The 12516-nt window shown below is 41.3% G+C and overlaps 1 protein-coding gene across 1 annotated transcript in view; it reads right to left on the bottom strand.

Moving 5' to 3' along the window:
- LOC104022477 (protocadherin Fat 4) overlaps positions 1 to 12516 on the bottom strand; it is a 31639-nt gene that overhangs the window by 5216 nt on the left and 13907 nt on the right. The window contains exons 16-27 of the mRNA XM_087777481.1: positions 12071 to 12222; positions 10778 to 10946; positions 9668 to 9876; positions 8096 to 8275; positions 7263 to 7482; positions 5597 to 5733; positions 4737 to 4880; positions 2707 to 2951; positions 2113 to 2222; positions 1262 to 1396; positions 854 to 990; positions 13 to 210 (exon numbers count right to left, since the gene is read on the bottom strand). Of these exons, the coding sequence (XP_087633607.1) occupies positions 13 to 210; positions 854 to 990; positions 1262 to 1396; positions 2113 to 2222; positions 2707 to 2951; positions 4737 to 4880; positions 5597 to 5733; positions 7263 to 7482; positions 8096 to 8275; positions 9668 to 9876; positions 10778 to 10946; positions 12071 to 12222 (2036 nt within the window). The remainder of the gene's footprint in view (positions 1 to 12; positions 211 to 853; positions 991 to 1261; positions 1397 to 2112; positions 2223 to 2706; positions 2952 to 4736; positions 4881 to 5596; positions 5734 to 7262; positions 7483 to 8095; positions 8276 to 9667; positions 9877 to 10777; positions 10947 to 12070; positions 12223 to 12516) is intronic.

Here is a 12516-nt window from a genome sequence, read left to right as displayed (position 1 = left end):
AATCTTCCTTACGTTGACTGTTGTCCGGGCCGTGAGTCTTCTTGTGCCTTGGTCTGCAGCTTGGACTTCCAGTAAAAATGTTCCAGTCTTTTCTGCTACAGCAACTGTAAAAATCTGCCCTGTGTTTTCATCGATGTCAAATTCGTTCATTTGATTATTCGCTAAGCTGTACAGCAAAAGTCCGTTGTCTCCTGAATCTGGATCTGTGGCCTGGGTTTAAAAAAAGGTGATTTGTGAAACTCAGCTCGTAGCTTTTGGGCTGCACGCTGCTCTTCTATCATAAAACTCTGCAGTTTCTGTTTGTAAGACTGGAGTATTCTAGGATAGCGCTGTCATATTTTCCTCTTTGCCCTAAACAAAGCGGCGCACAAACTATCAGAATCGGACCGAGGGTATAAAGGGGGAAACAGGTTTACCGCGAAGTCTGGAGGGTTCTACAGCTGTAAGCATAAAAGGAGCAGGCTAGGACTGAGGGATAAGGCCAGGCTTCGAAAAAGATGAGAACCGCTCCATTTTGCAATTCATTTCCCATTTGGGTCCGATAGGTAGCAAAGCGGTTACCGGTGCCAAAGAGAGAACGGTAGTCTGTGCAGTATGGAATCCATAACAGCAGCATGAGTCAGAACAGACTGTATAGCTCTTCTGACAGACCCACTGGTAGGCCAGGTATGGACCAGTTCCCTGAACACCCCGTCCTCCAGCAGCGTTACGTTAAACCTGGATGGTGGGCAGAATCTGCCTCAAGCTCTCAAGAGCAGATTTAACAGCTCCTTTAACCCAGTTTAACGGTGGAAGAAATCCAAATCTTTCAAAAGATTTCCGTCCTCATGACGAGCACAGGAAGATACTCTACCTGAACTGTAATTACCGGGTACTTGTACAGCACGGAGTTTGGTATCCGAGCAGAGTAGGCATCACTCAAAAATGCTGGCTCTTCATTTACATCCTGCACCGAGATTGTCAGCATCGCCACGTTCTGAGCAAACAGACCTATTAAACAAACACAAGTTAACTGCAACAACGAACACCAGCAAAGCGCAGCTTCCAAAGGCCGGGTCAGGCTGTGGCTTTGCAGCAGGAGCTCTGCTGCAGGCGAGGAAGAGGGAGAAGAAAGGGAAGGCAGCAGCGATGTGCCCAGAAGAGCTCTGCCTCACTTAGAGCTGTCAAAGAGAATCGTGATTCCTATATTGGGTTGCAAATACAGAAGATGGGTTCATTGCCCCCAATGTAAGTTGGAACGTCCTTCAAATCAAAAAGTTACCTGAACGCTGGACTTTGGCAGCAGATGAGAGATTTTCCTTTGCTTCAATTAAAATCACATACTGAGAAGCTTCCTCATAGTTCAAATTAATTGCTGTTCTCAGCTGACCACTTTTTGGATCCAATCTAAAGTGACCTGAAAGGAAAAACATGCACCTTCATTGTTATAGCTACCATTTCACTTGTGTCCCTCCTACCTCTTGTGCCTTTGTTGCTCTTCGGATGTTTCCATGGGCCCTCTGCTCTTAAGAATGTGAAATGCAACACTTCCACTGGCCAAGCAGCAAAGGCATCACGGCTGGGGTCCTGTCCCAGACCAAACAGGCCTTAAACATGTAAAGGAGCAACAGACTTGGAAAACAGAATTGCAGCCTCTTGTTGCACAACTCCTTTTTCACCGATTTCTAAGTTTTCTATCGGTTCCTAATTATTTCCTTTTTTTGTATGCAAATGGAGTCGCATCACGGCTGCAAAAGCTGAAGGAGGCTAGATGCCCCAACATAGGTGCAAGTGCAAGGAAATGATAGACTAAAAGGGATTGGCAGGCAGGAAGCTGCTTGCTAACAACTTCTATTTTGGCTCCCTCAGCCTGCAAATTATCCTAACTTAAGACTATAGGAACCCATTTTCTGGCAAGTTACCACCACCTCCTTAGCCAAAGAAGATTAACAAAGTCCACGCTGAAGAGCTCTGAAAGAAATTCTTTGTGTACTTTCGTTTTTAAAAAAAAATGACACGAGTTTTAATCCTTGCTCTCCATCTCCTCGTTTACATACAGCAACATCTGCCACACAAAAGACAGGTTATTCTGTTATCTCAGCTATTTTAACTCATAAGGGAAATACTACTCACCTTTTTCATTGCCAGATACAACCGTATAATCAATCGATTTTCCTGAAGTTTCAACCACAGTAAAAGCGTAAATGAAATAATCCACTCCTGTGTTTTCCAAAACGGAAATGCTAATATAGAAAATAAATGATAAATCATAACGTTACATTTGCCAGCAGTTGTTGCACTGGCAGGCTTTGAAATTTAACCCTTTAAGAGCGAGTTCTCTGTGGAAAACCTTGCCCCCTCCCCTCTAGTTGTTTGCTAGAGCTCCCTGACAACCAGAGTGCAGCGCAAGCCCTACTTTTCTAGCCAGACATTTGTTTATCCTTGAGTAAGAGCTAAGGAAGAATGTTTTACTAGCATGCAAGAGGAAAGGGACAAAGAGTCTGGCGTATACAAGCTGCACGATAAAGAAATAAAAGGCGATGCCTCGCGTCACGTTCACAGAACCACCGACATAGCAGAATTTCCTGGACATTTTGTGTAAAAAAACCTGATGTCCTTGCTTCAGCAGGGAAGAATACGAAAACTAGCTTCAACCTTCAACTTCACTATGTTTTCCGCTACCTGGAGAATATGTACCAGTTATAGAACTTGATATGAAAGCCTCACCTGATTTCGCTCTCGTTAAACCGAGGGACAAACGGACGGTTGTCAAACACATTAAGAGTTATCACAGCAGTGTTATTTAAAGATGGAGAGCCTTTGTCCTTAGCCATCACTGTTAAATGGATCTCTCCAGATCGAGACAGGTTTCCAGTTGTAATTATTTTCCCCTCGCTGGTATCTTCTATCAGGAAGAACGGGCTGGAGTCTGGGTCAGGGAGGATGTAGTACTCAATAAGGCCGTTTTGCCCCTGCCGTGAAAGGAGCACAACTTCACGTAACTATTGCTTGCAGGACCGCCTTATTTCAGTGCCCCAGGTCCCACGGGACAGACTCACTGGAATCTCAGTATTGCCACGCTTAAATGGACAGAATGCCGGAGGCATTTTAAATAACTGGAGAGAACCAGGCTCAGAGCTACTTTGGGCTTAAGCTGTAACACAAGAGCAGCAGCAGGGGAAAGGGCCAATGGGCAGAGCCTCCCACCCCCCCAGATGCATTTTGATGTTCCAGGATCCCAAAAAATTCCCATAGCAATACTGAAGAAAACTACATGCACTGGGAGTACGTCTTGAAGGGTAGGATAAACACTGAAACAAGAGATGTGACAATGTCTAAATGTCTCTGGTGAACTTATTTAGAGAATGAAAACTTGGGATTAGCTATGGTAGGATGGGTGCCAATAAAAACACGAAGTGGAAGAAAATTCACAAGCGGTTGGCCAGTTCCATAGCAAAAATGTGAAAAGGGGTCTCTAAAGAAAATAAGTTGAAGGCAGATGTAGAGGGGGACAGTCGGAGTAGTGAGAGAGAGTCACGTAAAGGTGTGATGTCAAGGAGAATAAGCCAAAGTCCCTTGGATCCTTTTCACATTGTGAGGAGCAGCACAGCCTCCCCACTGCTACGAGGGTAAGCCCTGTCCCTGCCTGCCCCAGGAGAGCTGGACACGTTTTACTCTACGCACATCACTTCACTTTCCTGAGACAAGCCATTTTGACAAACCCTTCGGGTTTGCTCTATTGCGTTTCGCACTGTATTTCTGAAAAGCATTGTATTCTGTTCTTCCATGGCTCGGCAGCAGCAGGACCAAACCCTGCCCTGAACATCTGTTGTCACTAAGTAATCTGTGGATTCATAATTATTTCAGGAACAGGGAGGAATAGAGACAAAGTCTAATAATTTCAGTGCTGGGCTCTGCCCCAGAATCCTGAAAGGGTGGCACAGGGGGGATGAGTGCCACTCTGCGTGGCAGAGGACCAGACATTATCTGAAGGATGAGTTTCATTAGGGTCTCAATGCGGATCTCTCAGGCTCCAGCAACTTCCATACGCAATTTCACTTTTTATATAAAAACCTTGCGAAGGATGATAAAAAAGGGGCCATTAGATTATTTACAGCAATATACCACAGCTGCAGCTATTTTAACCAAAATTATGCGTGAAGAAATAGGAAGGCACCTGCTACACCTATTTTGTTGTCACTTCTAGATGTTTCAGCTTTTAAATGGTATAATTAGTGGTGATGTTGTCATGGTGATCTGGTTGACTACTGGGTATCTCTGCCAGTGCCTGGATACCACTTGATGGGTGCAATACAGATATATCAAACAAAATTACTTTAAAAAATAGGGACAGAGAGAATTAGCTGGGGTACCACACTTCAGAGGCGCTGGGTAAGCAGACATTTCCATGTTCAAGCCAGCTATACGATGTTTAGCTTTTACAGATTCTTCTACTTCAGAAGTTCAAATAACTTCACAGACACTAAATTGCTTCAGTCCTTGTATACTTCACCGGTACAACTCCGTATAATAAGGGGAAAAATTAAGGCAAATATAGCTGAAGAAACATGCCCAAAGACAGGGAGTACATCACTGTCAAGGCAGAACCATCAAAAGTCCTAATTTCCAATTCCCAGTGCTGTTAGGCAATCAGAATTCACTTTCTGCTACGTTTGGTATTTCATGCCTAGAGAACAGAGGAAAATATATTCGGGCCGCAGCTTAAAGCAGTGTCAAAATCAAACAGGAGTCGTTACCTGATCTTTGTCGGTAGCGCTCACAGTTATGACATGAGCACCTACAGGATTAATCATGTTTATAGAAGCTGAATAGGAATTCTGAGCAAATACCGGAGCATTATCATTCACATCAATCACTAGAACAGTGACATGAGTAGTTGCCTAGAAAACAAAATGGTTTCGTGCGTTTTAGAATATTCAGAATGTCTTATTTAGCGATATTTTTTTGTTATTTGCATATGCAATAAAAAGTATAAATTAGACTTTGAAAAGGCTGTAGTAAAGTATTGCGTTTGGTTTAATTTTGTGAACTCGACATCAAAGATCACTACAGGATTTTTACACGAGAGAGGCAGGAATTCAATGTTGCAGTAGGATTCAACTTCTTGAAAGGCATCTGAATGAGTAAGAACGGGATGTGTTTAGGAGGCCAACATGTCCTGCTGCTGCCGCTAGATGCGGTTAAGGGAACCACACATGTTCTGGTTCTGTTAAATAAGCGTGTAATATCTTTTCAAATAAAAGAAATACTGTGGAACTAGAACAATTTGCTGAAAATTACTTTTTCTCCCATGAAAAATTATCACGGCACTTACAGTACTAACAGCAGCAGCCAAGAATTCCAGTTCCCCAGCGCAGGTTAGCCTGCAAACAGTTCAGGGTCAAATTCTACCATGCACGATTATGAAGTATTTCAACTAATTATGGAGTATTAATACTACTCAGCATGGACAAAGGTCGCAAAAGTCTGACCCTAAACATGATTAGGTGACTAATTTATTCTGTGCAACAAATGTCTTTGCTAGCTCTCCCTCCCACTAGTTCAAAATCCACCCTGAATAGAAGAGTCACTGCTCATTACAATAATGGTCCGTTACCTGATGGAAAGGGGCAGATTTATTGTTGACCGCGTTCACTGTAAGGCTGTATTTATTCGTGGTTTCGTAGTCTGGAGAGTTCTTTATCTTAATGTTGCCATGTATTTCATCTATTTCAAATATATTTCCTCCACCACCTGAGATACATTTAAAGAAGCATTATCAATGAATACACCACATAATTAACTACACTCTTAAATTGTATGTTTACTTGTGTCTTGAGCTCATTAAAACAATTTTTTTAAATATCATGTAGATAACGTAGAAGAAAAACAGAAAATATTTTGAGTGGATGAGTGTTTGAAGTGTGAGCCAAGAGAACGGGTTAACAAGTTTTGCAGATACATCTGTCACAGTCAAAAAGCGATAGTGCTTGAGGCACGCAAATGATGATGGACAGCACATTGGAATTCTGGGGTGAATCTCTGGAAGCAAGTTCCTCCAAGCCCGTGCAACTCTTAGAGGAGATCAGAGGTGTTCCCAGGCACTTTTACAGTCCTCTGACCTTCTGTATGTTGGGTCTCATGTTTGCTGGTTGCAACAGTCATGAAGCACTGTAACAAGACAGTGCTCCTGCCAAGATCTTTAAGAGATGTCACTGAATTTGTTCTGTCTCTAATGAAAGTGGACTGAGCGGCACACACATCTAAAGAGAAAGGCCTTTGACTGCCAAAAGACCTGGCAGTGACTTTTACTGGTTTTGGCCACCCTTGTCCAAAGCCACCTCAAAGTCTGTACGCATATTGGAAAGAAAAGACTCTAAAAACATATAAACCGTATATACATCGCTCTTGATGGTCCATACAACAAAAACAACTATTTCAACTCCTGCAGGCTTTGGTCCAGAGGGTTCTAAATCTCCATCTCTGTCAGTGGCAGTGGCAAAAGGGGCGCTTTTCCCAACTGTAATGCCATCAGCTACCCCAGTTAAATGTGACAGGGAGCACGAATCAGAGCTCTCAGTCACTGCAGTTCACAAGCTGGCACATTAATGTAAAATGAAATTGAAGGCACTTTATATTAATAGCCTGGGCAGAGATCTGAGGTAGCAGAGTAAGTGACCTATTGTCTGTTGTGGCACTTCTGCTGCAGAGGTAAAGGTGTCCAGAACAAGGGTAAAGACGACAGCCCTCCAACAGCCCTTGATAGTCAGTCAGGTCCCTGACATGCTGGTGATACCATTTACACCTGCTTCTAGTAGCTGTGAAATGCTGGCAGTCCACAGGCTGAGAAGAGGCTTAATTTAGCAGCGTTTAATACCTGGTGCAGGCACAATGGGTTCTACAAGGCAGGGACGAATCAGGCCCTAGAGCCTTATTCCTCATTCAAGAAAGCTATGGGCATTTTTTTCATCAAAATTACTCCTGCTGATTGCAGCTACAGCAGTCGAGTAGCTAAAGATTTCTTTAAAAGTCAATTTTTAACAGAATTAAGAGTATGATTAAAATCATAACAATTTGTAGTTTCGGCAAAAGAAGTTCCTACTCAATCAGTCTGAAAGCTGTATGAGCATAAATTAGTAAAATACCAAACCAGGTGAAAGCGAACCTTCTTGGCTCGTGCGGAAAGGGGTTAGGAGATAACACACGTAATGCTATTTATGCTCGCAACAGTACAGATGACAAAGTGACAGTTGTTCCAGTGCGGTGAGAGAATTCCGTGTTACCTGTAAGGCTATAGAGAACAAAGGCGTTGTCTCCTGTGTCTCTGTCTGTTGCTGTGATTTTTCCGACTATTAATCCCACAGGCGCATTTTCATTTACACTGAATTCAGTCACTGGATCAAAGACAGGTGGCCAGTCATTAACATCAACGATCTTTATGACAACTGTGCAGTACCCTCTTTTCTTCTCAGGGATTCCGTCATCTTCAGCATATATCACAACCTGTAAGTTGCACAATTATTGGTAACGAGAAATCATATAAATAGGTACTTGCGTAAGGAATAAAAAAACTGGGTGAATTTTAAACTTTGGAGTATTCTTAGAAATGTAAGCTCAAATTCTGAGTCCACCTCAAAATGATTATTGAAACTTAAGGACTATTTGGTCAATAAAAAAGTCTTTCTATAAAGAACCAACAAATTCACCAATATTTTTGCTTGAAGCAAAATAAGGTCATAAAAATACCCAGCAGTGGCAGCCACAATAAAGAAGATTAACTGAGAATCGTATCTGCAAGATCTCAGTCTGGTACAGATTCAAGCAAACAGACAACACTGAATGCATGAGCTGTCATCTTGCAGTTAGTTATGCATGCACTGATGTGTTTGAGCGTTTGTAGGACAGGTGAACAATGAGCCTGGCTTGAATTTCATTATACTCCAAAGGCAGTGTCTTGCTTTAAGAATGCATCACATCTTGAGATGCTCATATTCTAAACAACACATAAAATGTTCAAGCAATATCAAGCTAAACAAAACCAAAAGCGTCACCTGTTTTCCGAGAGGAAGATAAAGAGTTCCGAATAATGAAAAGACTTAAGAAATCTGAAGCAAACCTGATACTCTGTAGGTTCCTCTTCATAATCAAAGGAGGCATTGGAATAAAGAATTCCAGTCGCTGCATCTATCCTGAATTTTAGTCCGCCTCCACTGAGAATGCCGTATGTTAGGAAACCATTTCTACCTGTATCACTGTCCTGAGCTTTCAGCTGGACGATCTGAGTAGCGGGTAAATTCTGCGGATGAAGAACAGATTGAGGCTGTCAGAGACTTCAGTTAGCTGCTATTTCTTTATGTGAAAGGGGGAAAGTAACAGATACCACACGCATTTACAATAGTATAGACATCTTAAAAATCACAATTATACAACTCGTCCAGCACAGTAAGAGAATCTCTTGTTTTCTCTAATTTACAGAAAAGAACTATTTCCCCCCATGTCTCTACCTACAGCAGCAATCTTCAGGAAGAAAAATCACCATGGTTTCAAACAGGCCGAATGTTAACCTCAAGCATCTGACTTGCTGTTGAGGAATTAATTATTCATGTTTAATAGCCTCTACTCCTATGAAACTCAATGGATGTTCTCAACTTCAAAATCATGTTTCTTTCTGAACACTATTTGGCTAAGAATTACTCTTTTCAAAAGAAATAATCTGTTTCTTCCTCTTAAAAATGTTATTTGCATTAAGATTGACAGTAAATATCAGTGTTTCACTTGCACAGCCATTTGAGACCTGATCTAAAGTTATTTGATCCAACAGGGCATCCAGCAATCCCTCCTGTTTAAATATTTCACTTGGAAATCAATTTTTAAAGGTTGGGAAATGTGATTCTAACTCTTCTCCGTTAAACTAACTGGAAACATTAAAAATAGGTATGATAATTAAACCTACATTTAGCTCAATGATAGAAATGGACTAGATGTGAAATCAGCTGTGGCTGTTAAAGAGAACGTGTATGAATCAGCTGGTAATCTCAAAGGCAAGGTACATGCTATATAAAATAGAAACACTATCAGTGCGCTGCTTTTTAAAAACACAGCTAGCAGATTAAAGCGTGAAAAGTGTCGTTTGAGAATCGAAGAGTGAAACGTTGAGCTAGATGCTTTTGCATAATTAAATGCTGTAGCTTCCTTTGCAGGCTATCATAACATAACAGCCACAGACTGAAATTTGGCTTGTTAGTGTCAGGAAGAATCACAACAGATCGTACATGTACAAGAGGAGAAACGTTGCTAAATTAGAGACTTTTGCCTGCTACTTCTCTGTACGAAGTTCCATTACAAAAGGCTGAGAGAGTCTATAAGGTGCCCAGCACATCCACTAGATTGTGAATGCACATGAATATTCTCTGTGCATAAATACGCAAGATGGAGTGGCTGTTTTTCCTTTGTGGAGCCCCTTATTAGTAAACAATTCACTTTTCCTTCAATATGTCACACTTCTAGGCCATTCTCTGTATGTATGGGAATTTTCAGCTTCAGATAAACCTTAAAACATCATGTGGCAAAACAGAATGGTAAGCCTGTCCAGTTCCAGGATGTTTACTTGTATACTCACCAAAAGATTTTTTTATTATTATTTTGAGCGTTTATTTTTTGTGATTCAGTTTGGATGACATTTTCTTACCTCTTCCAATGTTGCTTCTAGCAGAGGAGATGGGAAAACTGGAGGGAAATCATTTTCGTCAATAACTTCCACATTCACAGAAGCTTCATTAAATATGCTAGGATTAGATGAATCTGTGGCACGCACGTTGAAAATGACTGGAAAATCCTCCAGTTTCAAATTCTTTCTTGTTCTTACAATACCAGTGGATGAATCAATAACGAAATACCCTGTTAAAAAAAGCAGAAGTTATTCTGTTTATTATTTTATTGGTTAAAACTGAAGACATGAGCCCTTCAATGCAAATTACACATTGTATATATCGTATGTTACAGTATTCTTCGAAGAACAAAATAAAATTCAACATGGATTCACGAGAATGTCAGATGCATCCAGGGCTGTAATTAACAAAAATAATTCAGAAGGTCAGATGGGAACCAAAGGGGAGAAGTTCACCCCACCACTCTCCAGTCAGAAGGCCTTCACCTTCCTCCGAAACAGTCAGAGATTATTTGTCCCTGTTTCAGTTAGAAATCATTTTATTTCCTATGAAGTCCTATTCTTACTGCAGATGAGGAATTCTGCAAATAACTTCAAGGAGACCACAACTTCATACAAAACATTTTACAAAAAAAGAAATATAAAGTGGCTATGTTCAATGATACAATAAAATCAGCTCTATGTTTAGTGAAAAAAGACACGTGAAAAAGCACTGATCCAGTTGATCCCATGTAAACTTACTCCACGCGTGTGTTAAGAAAGCGTTGCTGAGTTAGTTTTTCTACCAGCAGTCTTTATGCTGAATTAGGTATTTTTTCCCCAGTCACTGTAACTTTATGCCTGATCAGGTACCACCTGATCTTCCTGTAGCAGACATAAAAAGAGCACACAGCTTGTGCAGTCAGCTCTGTATCACGTGGCTCTAGCTAATCTGACAGAAATTCAATCATCTGCCCACACCTGATCCGCGTTACATTTGTACATGTGGTTGATACACATCCAGTATTAATGGCTGTAGAACTCAGATAAAAGCAAAAGGAGAGGGAGAAGAAACAATCCAAAAGTTAAGTGCTCTGCAGCGCTAGTTGTTTCACACGCCCTCTTCCTTGTTATTTCACATAAAGAGCTTACCCTTCTCATCTCCGAGTACAATAGTGTATATCACAGGGACCTTATACAACACACTGATCTGTACAACAAACGTATCAGGCAGCGTCTTCTCACTCAGAGGGGCAGGCTGATAGACTGCTTCAGAGAACACCGGGAATGAAATGTTGATGGGAGCTATCGTTATTGACACCTGCACAGAAAGGGAGATGAGTACAGGGGTTATGTTTTCAGGTTTAGCAGACTTTTCTATTCACGCATGCAACAGCAGAAGTCCAGAACTTTGTCGGTAAGAAAAAGCCTATGATGGCTGCATGCTGAGTTTGACACATTAGCGCCTTGAAGGCAGCGAAGGTTAGTGAAAAATGCCAGCAACCTCATCAATTTAGGTTCACCTGTATGCTTTCCTAAATATAGAGAGGGATTCCAGTTCATCGCGTACAGCACATTTCAAATGACTTGTCTAGCTAAACAGCTCTCAGAGAGAGGTACTGATCTGTATTTGCAACACATTCTTCCACTGAAGAATGTGTGACCAGAGCAGGAGCTTGTAGAGTACAGTATTTTAAAATTATTATAACTCACTTTATACGTGAAAAATGGTGGCAGGCGGTAAATAAATAATGCCTACTGCTTCACAAAAATAAAGATAATTTATTTCTAAACGATGCCAGACAGCTGCCGTCCAACGCTCTGAAGAATGATAGCTCATAAGTCTACATTTTAAGGTTCTGTTGAATATAATTTTCTACATGTCTTTATCCATATACATTTCTAGTCCTTTTTTGAATTCTGCTAAGCTGTGATATTTAGTGGCAAAAGATCACCAGCCAGCTATAAGCACTGTGAAAAAAAAATACTTCTTTTATCATAGTTAAATGTTTCGCTCTTCAATTTAGAATTTATTTTTTCTTGCGTTATAGGAAAATAAACACCTTATTCGCTGTCTCCTGTTTATTCTATCACATACTTCCATTACATCCCCTCTGACTCTCCCACTCTTTGACCTTGCACAGAATTCTCCTCTAATCTTCCCCCCCCTCACAGTTTAGAGCTTCCGTCTTTCTTTTCTGAAATGGAATGATCAAAACAATGACGGGTGGTGTGCCAGCAATTGCTATAGCAGCATAACTTTCTAACTGTTGTCATCTTGTATCCTGTTCCTGAAACAGAAGTGGGACTCTGACATTCTGATTCCTGATTTGCATACCTTTGCTTCACTAATACCCATTTCCTGGTGTAGTTACACTCAGTTTAGAATAAAACAATCTGGGGAATAAACTGCGCAAGTAGACGCTAAAGTAAAAATTTTAGTACCTTTACAGAACTTGAAAGAGGCGGCAGACCTGAATCCGTAGCAGTGACCATCAAGGAGTAATAGAGGGGAACAGCCTGTTTGGATAAGTCTCTTGTTAACCTGAGTTCTCCTGTGGTACTGGAAAGACTAAAGAGGCCTTCTGAGTTTCCACCTGAAGAGACAAAAACAAGTGTTGGAGATGTTCAACGGAGCCGGCAGAGACAAGCAACTAAATTATATGCCCAGGATTTAAGAGACATGGGTTGAAGTCCTAATATGTCTATGTGGTTTGGAGCAAGACACCTGGCCTCTCTTGAGTCTGCATCTGCATCACAGAATCATTTGGGCTGGAAGGGCCCTTGTGAGGCCGCCAGTCCAACCTCTTGGCTCAAAGCAGGGTCATGAATGAATTCAAAGCAGGTTGCTCAGGGATTTGATCTGTCAGGTGCTGAAACTCTCCAAGGAC

Source organism: Nipponia nippon, unplaced genomic scaffold (assembly GCF_047370975.1).
Source record: "Nipponia nippon isolate SJK-2023a ecotype South Korea unplaced genomic scaffold, ASM4737097v1 scaffold_4, whole genome shotgun sequence".
NCBI lineage: Eukaryota > Metazoa > Chordata > Aves > Pelecaniformes > Threskiornithidae > Nipponia > Nipponia nippon.
Note: the sequence above shows the minus strand (reverse complement) of the source record. Positions and strands in the feature narration are given on the sequence as shown.